Here is a 15773-nt window from a genome sequence, read left to right as displayed (position 1 = left end):
TTACAAATATATTGGAAAGTTGAGAAAATCATCCTGAAAACTCAGATATACAGTGATTGCTTTGGATAAGAAAGGAAAAGAAAAACAGCAAAGGCCTGCAATTAAAGTTAAAGGAATAATAACTACTCTCCCTGGTGGGAGGAAGAAGAAATAATATTGACTGCCACCACAATGAGGCAGGAGGTGAACAAGAATTTGCCTTTGCTGACTAAATCACCTGCAGCAAGACTTGGTGGCGGTACTTGGTGGTTTCTAAAGTGCAACATGAGGCGCATTTGAGACCTTATTTAAAAAAAAAAAAAAGAAGTGAGATTTTCAGTGGTTATCACATGATCAAAGTTTTTTTTTTCAGCTGTGTTTCTTTGCTTCTATTTAAATTAATTAAATTTAGGGGCTCAACCATTGAGGCCCTTCAGTCAAAACCACACTGATGGGCCCTCATTTATTAAACCTTTTTAAGTAAAGCAAACAAATCTCAGGAATCAGTGAAAATAGTTTTCAATGGCAAGTCCATTTCATGGCTCACCGAAACATTTTATGCATGAGATTTGAGTAAACAAAAGGTTTTTATTTCAGGTAAGTGATGATACATAGATCTCTCTTGTTTTTAGAAAACTATTTAAAATATTTTATATTTGTTTTTTTTAAGGTAAGAAAATAATCTTTACATTTCTTATTTTTTTACTCTTATAAAAAAAACTTGTGATTTTGTTTTTTGTTTTTTTGGTCTGCTGGTATTTTACACTTGTCTTTCATAGCAACAATTTGGAAACCAGTCTTCTAAAGTCACATTTTAAACTGTAGTGCACTTAACATGGCAAGACTCCATGTCTGTGCCACTTCAGACCCAAAAGCACAAGAAAAACTGACTCCAGAGATTGTTCTGTAAACTAAAAATGGAACTTTAGAGAAAGAATCAAAAATTTGACTTGCTTTGCTTTTTCTGGCATTGAAAACCTTCTCAAGATCTATCCAACGAGGAATCATGAAGGAAATGACACTATCTGTGGAGGCGGAAGCTGAAGTGTCATTTGACTTTCCAGAGGATAAGCATATGTCAAAGTCCATCAAGGCTTGGTTTCAGAAAAAGTCTTGGAAGTCACAAGAGAGGCCACCAAAGTCGTCCGACTTGAGCTTCGTTGAAAATCTCATAGGATTGGAGGAAAGTCAAGAACATTGACGACTTGAAGACCTTTCCCCTCCAGACTGCAGGGTTAAAACATCTCAGGAACGCTATGAATCATGATTGCAGCAGGTTATGTACAGCAAAATGTTGCTCTCCTAATTACTAAAGCAGCAGCAGGAGTTTAATAACACTGAGACTCCAGTAGTCATTACAAGTTGTCTTTAGTGAATTGATTTGTAACACTGGAGCTTCATACATAGTTCTTGTTTGCACATGTTGCCAATAAATCTTCATTTGCAGCCAAAGTTAGGCAGCTGTGATGCACAACTGTCGAGCTTTTTTTTTTATTGTCAAGGACTCACATGTGAAATAAATATGTAATCTAACCCAGCAGGACGTTGGTTGGTGAGAATAGAGAAGTGAGGGAGTGATGAGTCTGAACGAAAACACTCTCGGCTTGAGGAAGGAGGAAGTCACAGCACACAACCAGGTGAATGTAATGAGAAGAAGTGTTGGCCACAGAGTGAAGCTGCCATCTGTCAGGTGGTAAAATGTCTGTCGACGGCACGAAGCTGCTGTTTGAGGGGTTTCTGCAAAAAAGAAAAGACACTTTGGTGAGTTTGGTGCTTCTGGGGATTTTTGCTGACGATTCTGAGCTGTGGTTTTAACTGGTTGCTCTGTTCATGTTGGATATAGAAAATAAGATGGGTGACCTACTGGTTCAGGCTTCAAAACACTACTTTGTTTTTCTATACCAAGAAAAATGGCGGTGCTGTAAGTACCACGCTCTTCAGTTAGGTTGTGAATATACCAAACAGATGATTCAGTCTAAATGAAATAACCTATGAATTATTTTTCCTATTCACAGTCACACTTAAGAGGCTATTACTACATTTACACAGTAAGTCATTAACTTTTTTTTACTTGAACTTGTGCTGATTTGTACTTATGGAGAGTAAAGTCATATTTATGATCCAGTTTAATTGTCTGAAGCTGAAGCCAAGAATATTCATCAAAGTGTCTTTCTATCTTATCTTAGTAGATATACCAGTTATATGAATCTGTGACATTATTTTCAAAGGAGTAAATCTACATAGTGGCTGCTTTCACTTCTCTAAGAAAACTTGTTCATGTCTGGTTTAAGTGATGAAGATTTAGAGAGAGAAAAAGAAAATCTACAAGGAGCGTTTTAAAACAATATTTTTTAAATATCAATTCAGCAAGTATCCAAACTCATTTGTAAGCAGTTGTTTGACTTTTATTTTTTTATTACTTTACTAGCCTGATGGAGCATTGTCTGCATTTAAAGTACCTTCAAAAATCCTTTCCACATTTTATCGCTTTAATGGGTTTCCGCGAGCAAGATTGACACAAATTAAGTTATTATTGGGTTTTGGAACATGGATGCATGGTTTTCAAATGATTTTAGGAAAAACAAATCTTAAAAATTTACTCCAGTTTACTCACAGAGTTAGTAAATCGAGTCCATGTATGTGCAGTTGTTCAATCCAACATCTGAAAAGTGGCCATTCAGGTGTACCTGCAGCAAATTAAAGGTAAAATGAAGCATGCATTTAAAAAACAAGGCAATACAAATGAACAAGACAAGAAAAATGATACTGTGCAATTACTAAAAATAGCACACTCTGTTTAAAAGAATGTGAAACTGAGTAGGGTTATTTGAAAAAAATGTACAAAATGAGCATGTGTAACAAACTCTTCACAAGAAATTAAGTTGTGGAAGTGACAGCAGGAATGTAAACACTGAGTTTATTTCAAAGCATTGGTGGTTAATAAGTCTTGCAGCTGCAGGGCGACAGGACCTGCGGTGATGCTTCTTTGTGTACCTATGATGCAGCAGTCTGTCACTGAGGAAGCAGGTTCATGCTTGGGGTGGGAGGTTAGCGTATAACGGCTTCATCTCACTGTCTGAACTCTGAGACATCCTCAGCTGTGAAGAGGCTGACTATGGCAGGCTGGAAAGAGGAATATACAAGCTCCATATTTAGTTATTTCTATGCATTCAAATTCAAAGGTAGTTTGTTCTCCTGGGCGCTGAGCGGATGCCAATGTGTGGATGCTGTGTGACAAAATATAACAAGTTGAAGGACTGTGATGCTTTTGAAAGGCCACAATAAATGTTTTGCCATTTGTAATCGCGATTCTTCAATGTTGGGATCAGTGTTGCAGCGAATGCAGTTTTTCTGAAAACTGATGAGTTTTTCTGAGTTCTGGGTAGGAAGCTGCTGCTGATCGTTCTACTTTTAGCTGTCTAATCTGCTAGAAAGTTACTAAGCTTATTAAAAGTTGGGGAAAAAAAGCAACTAAAATAAAAATACTTGACCACCTATGCAAACTAAAATAACTTGAAACCCAGTGTAAATGTTTACTGAAATGGGCAACTGTGGTTGTGTGGCAGAGTTGTCTTGCAATCAGAAGGTTGTAGGTTGTAATGGACGTTTTCTCGCTATCAGAACGATAGAAGGAAGATCTCTCTATTTCTATATATAAAATATTCCACTATTTATTTTCTTTTGCAAGCCTGGTGTCTTTTGTGATTTCCTTTGTTTTGTTTCATTACACCTCAGAACAGGCCCTGGTTTCAGTGTTGTAACAGACAGTTATATGTTTTCAGAGCCTTTAGCCCACTTTCATATTTACTGAAGTAAAATGCGAAAGCATAACCTTTATTTCTACAAAATGCATCTCGCTGTGGTGTAGCTGTTGTCTGTGCACTTCCTCTCCTGTCTGCACTGTTTTTCCCCCCCATCAATCTGGATTTCCTGGCATTTATTTACGTCAATAATAACTAAACTTTCGACGTCTTGTCTCAGGTCCAGTCGGTGCGAGAGGTCCAGAGAACCGACAAGAAGCACTTTCTATTTGAAATCGTCATGACCAATGGCAAGAAAAAGATGTTGGTGAGTCGCTGCTGTGGTTTGCTGTGTTTTATTTTGAAAGCTGACGATGACAAATCTGAAACCAGGCTTTTGGTTGATGTGGATTTATTTGCATGTTTGTGAAGGCAGCAGAGACAGCCGCCCTCAGAAAAGAGTGGGTTGGACACCTTTGGCAGGCAATGCACCTCTCCACTTCTGGACTCTTGGACTCTAGAGACCCAGAGTAAGTCCAGTGCCGTAGATTATTTACAGCAGAAATATATTCACATCCCATAAATGTCCCTCTATCATTAAGCAGACTTTCGTACAAGTTGAGGAGAGAAGCCTAAGCAGGCCGACACAAAGCAATGCATGATTATAAAGTGGAAGGAAAATGATTCACGTTTTTCGATATTTTTACAAGTAAAATTGTGGCCTCTTTAGAAGAAAGACATTTCTAAAGAAATGCTTGGTAAGTCTGGCATGCAGATTTCTAGCCATGAAGGGGTCACAGTGCAAAGGTGAAAGAAGCAGTTTCAGTCTTAAGAGACCCAAATTAAACTTTCTGACCTACATGCAAAATACTACGTGTGGTGGAAAGCTAAAACTGTGCATTAGTAAATATTCAGGTGTCTGGACTTTCTATTGTAACGTAACAAAGTCGAAAACTTTCCGAGGTGTGTGATAACTTCTCCAAAGCAGCAGGCTTTTCATAGATTGGGCTCCTAGTAATCCCACAGATGTGATGATGTTTTGTCTTCACTGATAGCAACTCTGAGCTTTTTTTCTCGTCTGTGCTCCTCAGCCTGGAGCTGTTCGATCAGCGAGGGAGTTTAAGCAGCAACATGTCCGTCTCCCTGTGCAGCGACAGCGTGAGGGAGGTGCAGCCGACTCGCCCTCTCTCCGTCTCCTCAGAGCACATCTACTCAGAGACCGAGGGCCTCACTTCGTCCATCCGCCCGCCTGAGGACGAGGACAGCGATGACGCAACGTACCAGAACCTGCGAAGACCCCTCACCTCCGACGAGCCCACCGAAGACCCCGAGCGGTCTTCAATGGGCTCTTCAAGCCCACCAATGAGTTGTGAAGAGCAACAACAGGACGGCCTCTATGACGTCTTACCTGCCAGAAAAAGTATAAACGTGTTTTAAATAAGTCAGATGTTCTGGTGACAGATAATGGAGACGTGTGAAACTGTCATTTAGGGTTTTTTTTGTTTTTACCTTTAGGTACATGTGAAGCCCTTCCAACACAAACACATGATGCTGTGTACGATTTCCCTTTGTCTTACAAGACATCTAGTGGGAACCAAGGTGATTTTATACAACTGCTTCATTCACTTGCAAAAATGATCACACTTGTTTTAGTCTAAATTATTTTTCCATTTCTTTGGACCCCAAAGACGGAGTGTATGACGTCCCTGTTTCTGACCACAAAGGTGGAATCTACGACGTCCCCACGTCTCTACGCAAAGACGAGGTCTACGACGTCCCGGCCCATCTGTTGAGGAAAAAGGGCGATCACACTGAAGGTAGCGTTCTTCGCTTGTCTCTTGTCAATGTCATCTAAGTGCATGGAGAAACCACAGGTGCAGCGGCTGCAGACACATTCTCACTTCTGCTGTTTGCAGACGAGCAGCCAGAAGGGGAAACCTACTGGAGGATATGAAGAGAGGCAAGCAACTAATCAGGAGCTCTTTTCTTTTTTACTCCACGCTAAAACTAAAGCTGTGCAGTATGTTGTATTATAATCGCAGTATGAATGTTTGCAGTATTGTAATCACAAAAACAAACAAACAAGCAAAAAAAAAAAACAGATTGGATGCGTTATTCAGCAGGTTGCTGTATTTTATGTGCCCTGCTTGACAACAATGTATTTCAGCACTTGGATTGACTTTTAAAGCATAATGTTGTGGAAAATAAGATTGAGGATAATGTGAGTTAATCACAGTCCATATCATCATCGCTTCACATTTATTAATAATGACATCATAACTTTTTTTCCCTCTAACATTGTGCATCCAGAGCCAAACGTTATTTATTTTTCTTACTTAAAACTACAGCTACGGTTAAAAGTTTGGACAGGAACAGTTTATTTTTGTTGCATCCTGAAGATGATTTAAAAACATTTCTCATGTTTTCAATGACTGGGATAAGGATATTGGCTCGTTAAGCCTTCACCCCGTGCATGGTTTACGCCAACAGAGGTGGGACTCATACACATTAAACTGCAGCAGTTGGATATCGTCATATTTATGTATTAAAATCCTATCACTCTTTAAATAAATTATTTTTTATGAGTCTCAAATCTTATATTATTAAATTATATATTTGAACTGAAGGAGGAACCTAATTTTACACGTAAATTAAAAGGAATATATCTGGAGATATATTACAATATTAACATTTAAATTAAGAAATGAATGATAATGTTGAATACAGTCACTATTAGGAATTACCCTAACATTGATAAATTAGATTGCTTTTGTTTACAACAAATGAAAACATACAAACAGGGGAACTTTTGAGAGGAACTGAGAATAAAACAACCAGATGATCAATGTCTGATAAGATTTTACTTCATCATTGTCAAATCATAAAATCTGTCTCAAATATTTGGTCTCTATTTATATTTTGTAAATATATGCACGAACTTTCGGGAATGTTTGAGAAATGAATGAGGGATTCAACAGAGAAAGAGTTTAAGGTTCACAATGGTTTGGCCAGAACTAAGAAGGGTTCTCAAATATAAAGTTGATTTTTTTTCATAGTTAAAAAAAAAAATAGAACATCAACATAGAATTTTAATGATTTATACCCTGAAGGTGTTTTCTACTTTTACCATAAACTTTGCTGCAAACCCTCATCATTCCAACCCTCCTTTTTACCCTAATTCTAACTTCACACCGCATGGGGTGTTACTGTTGCTCAACTTGCTAGCGATAGCCTTCATACTAGATTTAGTATGTAAGTTTGCTTTAGATGTGCAGCTTATCTTTCCTTAAAACTGTTGTTACCTTGCAGTTGCATTGGCTGAATGTTTTCACTCCTTTTCAATAATTTTTCTATGTCCATTTTACAGGCTTTTGCTTTATGCAAGTCTTCAAAAACATTCAGCTTGCAGCTTTCGCACTGCATTTTTGCAGGAAACACAATTTTTTATTGGCTCGGACAATCTTTATTTGGATTGGAAAAAAGGGGAAGACATGCAGGAAAGGTCAGAACCTGGCAGCGTCGAGGATTCAGGTCTTGATATGTGGGTTGTGCTCTATCAGTACGCTGCCACAGCTCCACAAATAATGCTTCTTTTTTCCCTAGTTATCAATTCTTTGGGTCAACGTTAAGAAGAAATGTTTACTTGTTGACCAAAATACTCCCCCTGCCCACAACTCTCATGCTGAAGAGATAAAACTCATTTCACCTGTTAGTGGTAATATTATTATACCTAATCCTTCTACGACTGTACTGACATTATTAGAAAGCAATGGTAATGTTCTGTCACAAAACAGTTATTTAAGGCCCTTTTTAATGAATTAATATGCTTCTGATTTGTGCTATGCATGATAAAAACAGTGGGACGTCTTAAACGATCAAAACAATCATCTCTGTTTAAATGTTCCTATGCTCTAAAACTAACACCACTGCGCACACAGTGCAACTTAACTGTGTTTATTTCAATCATCTTCGAGAGAACCACAAAAAATATTTAGAACCGGGGGTTGCATGTACAGAAATAGCCACACAGATACACCATAAGTCAGTCACACTATTCTCAACAGCAAACACAACCTATTCACACACCAACGGTTAAAATTAAAATTAAACACCAACAATAACAATATTGCTCTCCTACATACTTTGGACAATATTTAATAAGAACCTTCTGAGCTTATTGTTACAACTATTTATCAACTATTAGCTTTTTTTTTAATGCATGATTTATATCTAAGTATCTACATGAACTCCCATAAACTCCTGGAAATAATCACATTTTACAGTATTTGGAACTATTACACCAGAATTACAACAAATCATTCCCACAGTTGAAAAAAAAAAAGAGAGTTAATATCAGCACAAATACAAACAGTGTCAGAGGAGTGAAGGTAGTGCAGGTACCGGGTGGATAATATAACAAAACGTTTGAAAGTTTTTTGTGCATCATTCTCAAAAGAAAGCAGTTAAATAATTTAGAGAGCTATTTTGATATAAAATATTGCTGAACATAATTTTACCCCAGTTGTTATAACTTCTTATGTATATTGGTTCTTTTTAGTGCCCTCTGTGAGAACTATTGGTAATATTTATGTCTCCGTTTCTTTATACACACCCTCGACATTTACATCTAAGATTATATCCTATTTTCTTTCGTCTTATAAAATTCATCTTTTACATCCTTTCCATAATTGTCCAAACTCCTGTAGTAAAAGTAGCACCATCATCATCGTAGTCCATAAATTAAGTTTACTGTATTTGCTGCCTCATTTCTCACATTTTTAACAGTATTTTTTTTTATTTACTAATTTTAATAAATTAGTAAATGTGGAGCTTTTGGATGTAGTGGACGCTGCGGGTCAGGCCTGAGCCTGTTCACTCAGGAATTCGTCCAGGACGGCGATGATGTTGCAGGCTTCGGGCAGGTCGCTGTGCTCCGCCCGGGCGTTCTGCAGCAGCACGTCTCCGTTCCCGCAGCCCTGCAGGAACTGGCAGCAGCGGAACAGGGCGTAGTGACTCATCTCGGCCTGACGCACGAAGCGCTTCAGGCTGTTCATGTCCTGGATGGCCTGCGGAGCGGCGGAGGTGGTTGAAACAGAGGAAGTAATGAGCGGGAGGGAAAAAAAAAAACAAAAATAAAAACAAAGCAGGAAACTATCAATGCTGATGGGAAGTAATAACAGAAGAGGAGGAACTGAAAGTCCAGATCTACTGTTTCACAAAGCGGCTTGCTTTTTTTAAAAAACATAAATAATCTGAACTGATACTGCATTTCCAGCAGACTGAGTGAAGTTAACCATACAGTGCTTTCCAAACGTATTCATACGACTTGAACTTATTCACATTTTGTATGAGTGTTTTGTATTTTATGCTGACTTTATAACTTATACAGTCATATTCAATAAATTAGAATATGATTCCAGATTAAAAGCACCTTTTGGAAATAACCTTTAAGCAGGTTTTAAACTTTTTTTTTTAAGACGTCCACATTACTCTTTTTAAGAATATCTTTGTCATGTTTCCATCAGCTATTAGCAGAAAATATGAATTTAGGTCTGGACTTTGATCTAAGCCATTTCATTGTTGCTCTGGCTGCATGTTTAGAGTCGCTGTCCTGATGCGAGGCGAAGGTGTTGAGCTTACATCAAACAATGTTTGAATTAGAAACCCATAATGTCTGATGCTGGTCTCATGTTTGCTGCACATGAACCTTTTTCTTTTCACGTTGCGATCATGGACCAGTTTTTATTGGCCTGTCACGTAAAATCCCAAGAAAAAACTTTGGGGTTTACAACAAAAATTGAAAAAGTTCCAGGGGTGTGCATGCTTTCACAATGAACTGCACAAAGATGATGAAATCTAACAGCTTATCTTCAGCAGGATGCTGCTTATTTAGAAAACGCTCTGCATAAATATTTCTCACCTTCAGCTTGAAGTTCTCCAGAATCTGTCTGAGCAGGAAGGGGTTGCAGCGCTCTGCAGCGTTTAGAAACGCCTGAATCCAGCCATCGCAGAAACGGTTACTGACTGAGGACAGAAAACATCTGATTAGACTCACAGAGGGATTTAGTGTTTTAATTCCCAGAAGGGCATGTGATCCTGTCCACACTGCATGTTCGGAAGAGAAATGCTAAAGCCTTTAATGTGTGATAAATCAGCAAAAACCTGCATAGGGTGGATTTTGTTTTGGTGATAAATTTATTCTGAAAAAGAGATTTTGGACATATGCATGTCTACTAAAAATACATTGCCAAAAACTTGTGGGCTATATGAAGTTTGAACTGTGTACACTTATACAGATGACAACTGTACCTCATGCAAACCAAATCTCTGAGCAAACATAGACACACAGTGATTATAAAAGGCGTCTGCGTATGTTCCTGACATGTGTCTCACCGGTGTTAGTGAGCGTGGGCGGGCTGGAGGAGCAGTCGATAACCACATCAGACTGTGTGTCCTCCGACATGGCTTTGCACAGAGAGGCTGTGGTGGTGTCCTGCTGAGACAGGCCCTGCAAACTGGCTGCTTTAATGAACCTGACACACAGAGAGACTTGTTACACGCTGCAGAGGCATTTACACAAGTGGTAGTTTCACTGCGTGGGCTGAAAAAAAGTCGCACACCTGGACACGTCGGCCTTTGTCCTCTCGTCCGAATTGGTGACTTCCACGTGTGTGTGACTGAGAGCCTGCAGGAAGAGAAGTTTAGCAGCTGGCATGTGTTCTGGAAATCAAACTCGGGCATAACACCATGACCAATTAAGAAGAAAGTTGGTCATGGTGGAGTGTGAATGCATAAAGCAAAGTTTTCTATGATAATGCAGTTATAGGGGCAGCGAAGGAAAGAGAGATTCTAGGATCTCTTTAGAAAAGAGTTATAATTTCTCTCCCTTTCTATCACAGCATTGTTACTATGACAGGGTGTTTATCAACACTTTCATTTTTTTTTTTCCTAAAAACTGAGTCATCAGCATAGCTTCCCTTAAATGTTCTAAAATAGAAGAAGCTGGAAGTCTCGCCTCTTTATACAGAATCAGTGTTACCGCTTTACAGCAGTCAAAACGTAATTCAAAGCTGACACAACTCCCACTCTATGAATCTATCAGGTATTTTCAAAGAGAACATGCCATTCAGTGGTAAAAGGTCGATTCCAACTAAGGGACTTAATGGGAAGTCAAAATGCGTGATCTGGTTACTGAACTGCTAGGAAGATGTCAGCAGATGTTTTGTAGAAATAAAAAATCAAAATCATAATAAAATGTCACCAGCCACCAGCATTTTCTACTTTATATAATCTTTCCTATGTAGAGGAGTAAGCTACTAATTCTGAACTGTTAAAAAAAAGTAGATATATAATTACAGGAAATTTTGGGACATTTTTCATCTAATTCCAGAATACTGTAATTCCAAATCTCAGCATTAGAGCCTCCATGCTGTTTAATTTGACCACCTAATTTTATGTACTCTGATGGTTAGAAGAGACGACTCACAGCATGCAGCAGGAAGCTGATGTTGCTCTGGACCAGCTGCACTACTCGATAAATGTGCATGACCGACTCCTCGTACCAGCGGCTCAGATAGGGACGAACTTCAGTCTCAAGGTTCTGCAGCTACAACAAACACACAGTAAGAGGTTCAATAAAAGGCAACCTTGAAATACGACTAGAAAACTTTACTTTATCGCATCTTCCCACCTCTGGAGTTTGAAGGCTGCTGTGTAGGCCTTGGACATATTTATCGAGCTCTAATCTAAATGTAGTTTAAGTCAAAGAATTTAACAGAATTCAGAAGGATTTGGATTATATGAAGACAGTAAAATTCTGAAGCTTTGTTGTAACTTTGCTTATTCCATAAAAAAAACCCAAAACAACAAGGATATAAGTTCAGTCCCTTTTCAGAGCCCCCCATGAAGCAGATGACGAATCCATTTCCATCAGCGTCCGGCTGCTCTGGAGACCTTTCCTGCTCCAGGAGGCAGCAGTAGCAGCCGACTGCCTGTTCTGGAAGACTGCAGAGAAAAAGATATTTATTAAAAGAAAATGTTAATTTTTTTTTTCATTTGGTGATATGTTTGGTGCATCTCGACAAACTTCAAACAAAACTTCTGTTTTCCTTTCTTCTTGTCACTTTTACATAAAGATGTCAGATCTGTGGACTGCATTGTTTTATTTACACACAATTGGACTCCATGAACTAATTGTGTGACCTGGGGAGGCAATTGGTTGTACTGAATTTTATTTTATTTAGGGGTATCAGCGCTTTTAAGCTTGAATCTGCTGCAACAAAAAAGTAACAGCACTTATCCATAGCAATGCTAGTATTAAAATTAAAACTTGAAATAAACTACTATCCATTAATGGCAAAGAAATCTTTGAAGTTGGGAAGATTTCTATGATATTATGTGTTATTAGGTTTAATTTATGCAAATTATCTACACGCTGCAAAAAAAAAAAAAAAGTAAGGAACAACTTCTCTCTTCTGTGAAACAACTTCTTCAGTGTTGCAGCTTTTTGTCTTTGGTGAGCTCAGATTTCTCTGAATCACAAGCATTTTAATTGAATGGTTTGGTTAATTAATACCTCAGTTCCACAGTGGCAATGTTGCCCATGCCTCCAAGAAGAGCTCCTTTACTCAGTCGCCTCGAAATATAGGTCCGCAGCTCCGGTTCTGCTTCTGAAGGAAGGCTGCTGTCAATTAGTGTCAAGCTGTGGGCAAAAAAATAAAAAAAAAATAAAAAAAAGAATGAAATAAAAATGAGAAAAGAGGTGGTTAAAATTCAAGCCATCAGGAAAGACGATGAAGGATTTGGAAGCCACTCAAATCGATGAAGAAAAGATGGAGAAAGCGAGGTGATCACAAATAATCCCAGATCATCAGGGCTGTCATCCCTGAACACACTCTGGAGTGAGGACACTGTTCAGATGAGGAAGCAGTGTAACTCAGCAACACACTGATGAGAAATCAGAACAAAATCATGAGTGAAGTCAGCCACGATGAGTCCATGCTGGCTGGATTTCCACTGAAAGCCCAAAGTAAAGAAAAACAACAAAAACAAGCAGTGACAGCCACTGAGAAAGCGAGACGGTGGACGGATGGCTCCTGTGTTACCTAAAGTCATCGTGACTTGTGGAGTCTGCACGCTTCTGGTTCCACGCCACATTTTCTGCACAGGCCTCAGATCTAAGATGACCAACAGTTTACATTTCATATGCATGAGCGAGCCTTTACGTGCACATAGAGGACTGCTGCTGCACAACAATAAATAAATCCTGTTTTATTTAAGTGGAAAGCAAAATAAAAACATATTTATCTACCACGTTAAACGGCGACAGATCGGTTTAAAGCAGCTGCTGCAATAACATATATTAATCATTACCTTGTGCCCTGATAAAGATAGATGGTGTAGTAGCAGTTCAGCTGAATTTTTTGGCTGTATCCAACAATATCTTCGCTGTCAAATTCATCTCTCTCCTCCACGTCGATTGAATCCTGGAAAGACGAAGTCTGGGAAGAAAACATCCTGCTGCTGATCGGAGGAGGCTAGCATCGGAGGAAACAGGCTAACAGGAGGACGTGTTTTAATGCTCGCTGTTGCTTTATTTTTGACTGGGATCCAATATGTCTGAATTTGAGGCTAATTGTAAAAAGAAAGAAAGGGAAAAACCTGAAGGCTCAGCCAGTTTTCCTGCCTGGATCCAACCTGTACTTTCAAAAATATGTCCGACGAAAATCAACGTCTACAACAAAGGTTCCGGGATCTTGTGGGTTCTCTTCACTCACTGAATAATGAGTGTCCATATTTGACTTGTCAGTGTGTTTGTGGTTAAAAAACCTTTCGACTGAAGTGCTTCTCAACATACGAAGAGATGATAAGAATTTTTTCAACTGTATAGTTGGGTGGGTGGTACAGTGTTGGTCATAATGTGCTGGACTGTCGAGAGACAGCAGGGGCAAGTTTAAAATCCTGCAAATAAATGCAGCCACATCCTCAGGGTCAGTGCATGTAATATGACTAACTGCATCCAACTTTGGCAGTCATGAAACAATTTTTCCCAACATCAATTATTTGCTAACAAAAAGAAGCAAATATTGAGTGTGTATTGATTTGATTAAAATTGAGAAACAAAGTGAGTACCATAAGTTAACCAGAAGATGGAGACAAATTTTAAAAAATCCAAATGAATTTGAAAACCGGTTTTGCCTAATTTCTAATGTCTAATTTAGTTTTTGATTATTGTGGTGAGTTTGTTGTTTCATTAACCATAAAACATTATTCTTAGTTTTACCTTTTTAAAAGGTTTTCATATTGATATGACCTCCTGACATTTTAACGAACATACTTATTTTATATTGTAAAATTGTAAAATAACTTGCTCTAGTTCCTAGAACAAGTCTCAGTGAGTGACATTTATCTGTTCATTAATTCTGGTCATTTTTAATCATTTGTAACAACTCACCTGTAACATCCTTAACTCAGTCTAACTATTTCACTCCACTTAGGCTTTTTGGAGAGAGCTGCTAGCAACTGGTTCTGTTTAGTAAAAGCAACAGTCTCTTATTTCTTAATGAGCTCTGATGTTGTCTGGAGGTACTTTTAAATAGATCAAAGAAAGAATCTTTATGATCAGTTCAAACATTTGTAGAAAAAAAAGTGTGCTCTTATTGTACTTAAAAATAAACCCATCTCAGAAATGTTTTCCTTGGTGTATAGGCTACATTAAAACTAATACTATCTAGATACTCCTAGTTGAGTATAATTGTTGAATATACAGACTGCTAGATAATATTAAATATACAGACTGCTAGATAATATTAAATATACAGACTGCTAGATAATATTAAATATACAGACTGCTAGATAATATTAAATATACAGACTGCTAGATAATGTTAAATATACAGACTGCTGGATAATATTAAATATACAGACTGCTAGATCATGTTAAATATACAGACTGCTAGATAATGTTAAATATACAGACTGCTAGATAATATTAAATATACAGACTGCTAGATAATATTAAATATACAGACTGCTAGATAATATTAAATATACAGACTGCTAGATAATATTAAATATACAGACTGCTAGATAATATTAAATATACAAACTGCTAGATAATGTTAAATATACAGACTGCTAGATAATGTTAAATATACAGACTACTAGATAATGTTAAATATACAGACTGCTAGATAATATTAAATATACAGACTAGATAATGTTAAATATACAGACTGCTAGATAATATTAAATATACAAACTGCTAGATAATATTAAATATACAGTCTGCTAGATAATGTTAAATATACAGACTGCTAGATAATGTTAAATATACAGACTACTAGATAATGTTAAATATACAGACTGCTAGATAATATTAAATATACAGACTGCTAGATAATGTTAAATATACAGACTGCTAGATAATATTAAATATACAAACTGCTAGATAATATTAAATATACAGTCTGCTAGATAATGTTAAATATACAGACTGCTAGATAATGTTAAATATACAGACTGCTAGATAATGTTAAATATACAGACTGCTAGATAATATTAAATATACAGACCGCTAGATAATATTAAATATACAGACTGCTAGATAATGTTAAATATACAGACTGCTAGATAATATTAAATATACAGACTGCTAGATAATGTTAAATATACAGACTGCTAGATAATGTTAAATATACAGACTACTAGATAATGTTAAATATACAGACTGCTAGATAATATTAAATATACAGACTGCTAGATAATATTAAATATACAGACTGCTAGATAATATTAAATATACAGACCGCTAGATAATATTAAATATACAGACTGCTAGATAATATTAAATATACAGACTGCTAGATAATATTAAATATACAGACTGCTAGATAATGTTAAATATACAGACTGCTAGATAATGTTAAATATACAGACTACTAGATAATGTTAAATATACAGACTGCTAGATAATATTAAATATACAGACTGCTAGATAATATTAAATATACAGACTGCTAGATAATATTAAATATACAGACTGCTAGATAATGT

The 15773-nt window shown here is 37.2% G+C and overlaps 2 protein-coding genes across 3 annotated transcripts; one reads left to right on the top strand and one right to left on the bottom strand.

Annotated features, from left to right (window-relative positions):
* The first annotated feature begins 1089 nt into the window (after positions 1–1089).
* LOC129363214 (uncharacterized) lies at positions 1090–6565 on the top strand. Of its 2 annotated transcripts, none has more exons than XM_055035168.1 (10): positions 1090–1255; positions 1521–1740; positions 1823–1900; positions 1995–2027; positions 3961–4047; positions 4152–4249; positions 4811–5139; positions 5235–5318; positions 5408–5536; positions 5636–6565. In XM_055035168.1, the coding sequence occupies exons 2-10, from the start codon at positions 1678–1680 to the stop codon at positions 5671–5673; spliced, it is 939 nt and encodes a 312-aa protein (XP_054891143.1). In that variant the 5' UTR covers positions 1090–1255; positions 1521–1677; the 3' UTR covers positions 5674–6565. The 2 variants fall into 2 exon arrangements, with proteins under 2 accessions (XP_054891143.1, XP_054891144.1); XM_055035169.1 differs by having other exon boundaries at positions 1518–1740.
* Positions 6566–7657: 1092 nt separating this feature from the next.
* On the bottom strand, positions 7658–14442 carry cunh17orf75 (chromosome unknown C17orf75 homolog). Its single transcript, XM_055035167.1, has 10 exons — positions 13092–14442; positions 12824–12895; positions 12295–12420; positions 11595–11723; positions 11410–11470; positions 11206–11325; positions 10340–10404; positions 10113–10252; positions 9640–9743; positions 7658–8785 (listed from the first exon to the last, which is right to left on the bottom strand). Exons 1-10 carry the CDS (start codon positions 13232–13234, stop codon positions 8576–8578), a joined length of 1170 nt encoding a protein of 389 aa, XP_054891142.1. The 5' UTR covers positions 13235–14442; the 3' UTR covers positions 7658–8575.
* Positions 14443–15773: the final 1331 nt, after the last annotated feature.

The sequence above is a fragment of the Poeciliopsis prolifica genome, unplaced genomic scaffold, assembly GCF_027474105.1.
Source record: "Poeciliopsis prolifica strain line A6 unplaced genomic scaffold, Auburn_PproV2 SCAFFOLD010, whole genome shotgun sequence".
NCBI classification, from domain to species: Eukaryota; Metazoa; Chordata; class Actinopteri; order Cyprinodontiformes; family Poeciliidae; genus Poeciliopsis; species Poeciliopsis prolifica.
This window is presented reverse-complemented; position numbering and strand designations above follow the sequence as displayed.

Bases quoted from the DNA above. Each gene is read 5' to 3' on its own strand.
- cunh17orf75 (XM_055035167.1), bottom strand. From the start codon at position 13,234: ATGTTTTCTTCCCAGACTTCGTCTTTCCAGGATTCAATCGACGTGGAG. The intron at 11,326-11,409 runs GTGGGAAGATGC...TGTTTGTTGTAG, and splicing joins GCAGCCTTCAAACTCCAGAG to CTGCAGAACCTTGAGACTGA. The intron at 8,786-9,639 runs GTGAGAAATATT...GCCGCTCCGCAG, and splicing joins TGGAGAACTTCAAGCTGAAG to GCCATCCAGGACATGAACAG.
- LOC129363214 (XM_055035168.1), top strand. From the start codon at position 1,678: ATGTCTGTCGACGGCACGAAGCTGCTGTTTGAGGGGTTTCTGCAAAAA. The intron at 1,741-1,822 runs GTGAGTTTGGTG...TGTTGGATATAG, and splicing joins AAAAAAGAAAAGACACTTTG to AAAATAAGATGGGTGACCTA. The intron at 4,250-4,810 runs GTAAGTCCAGTG...TGTGCTCCTCAG, and splicing joins TTGGACTCTAGAGACCCAGA to CCTGGAGCTGTTCGATCAGC.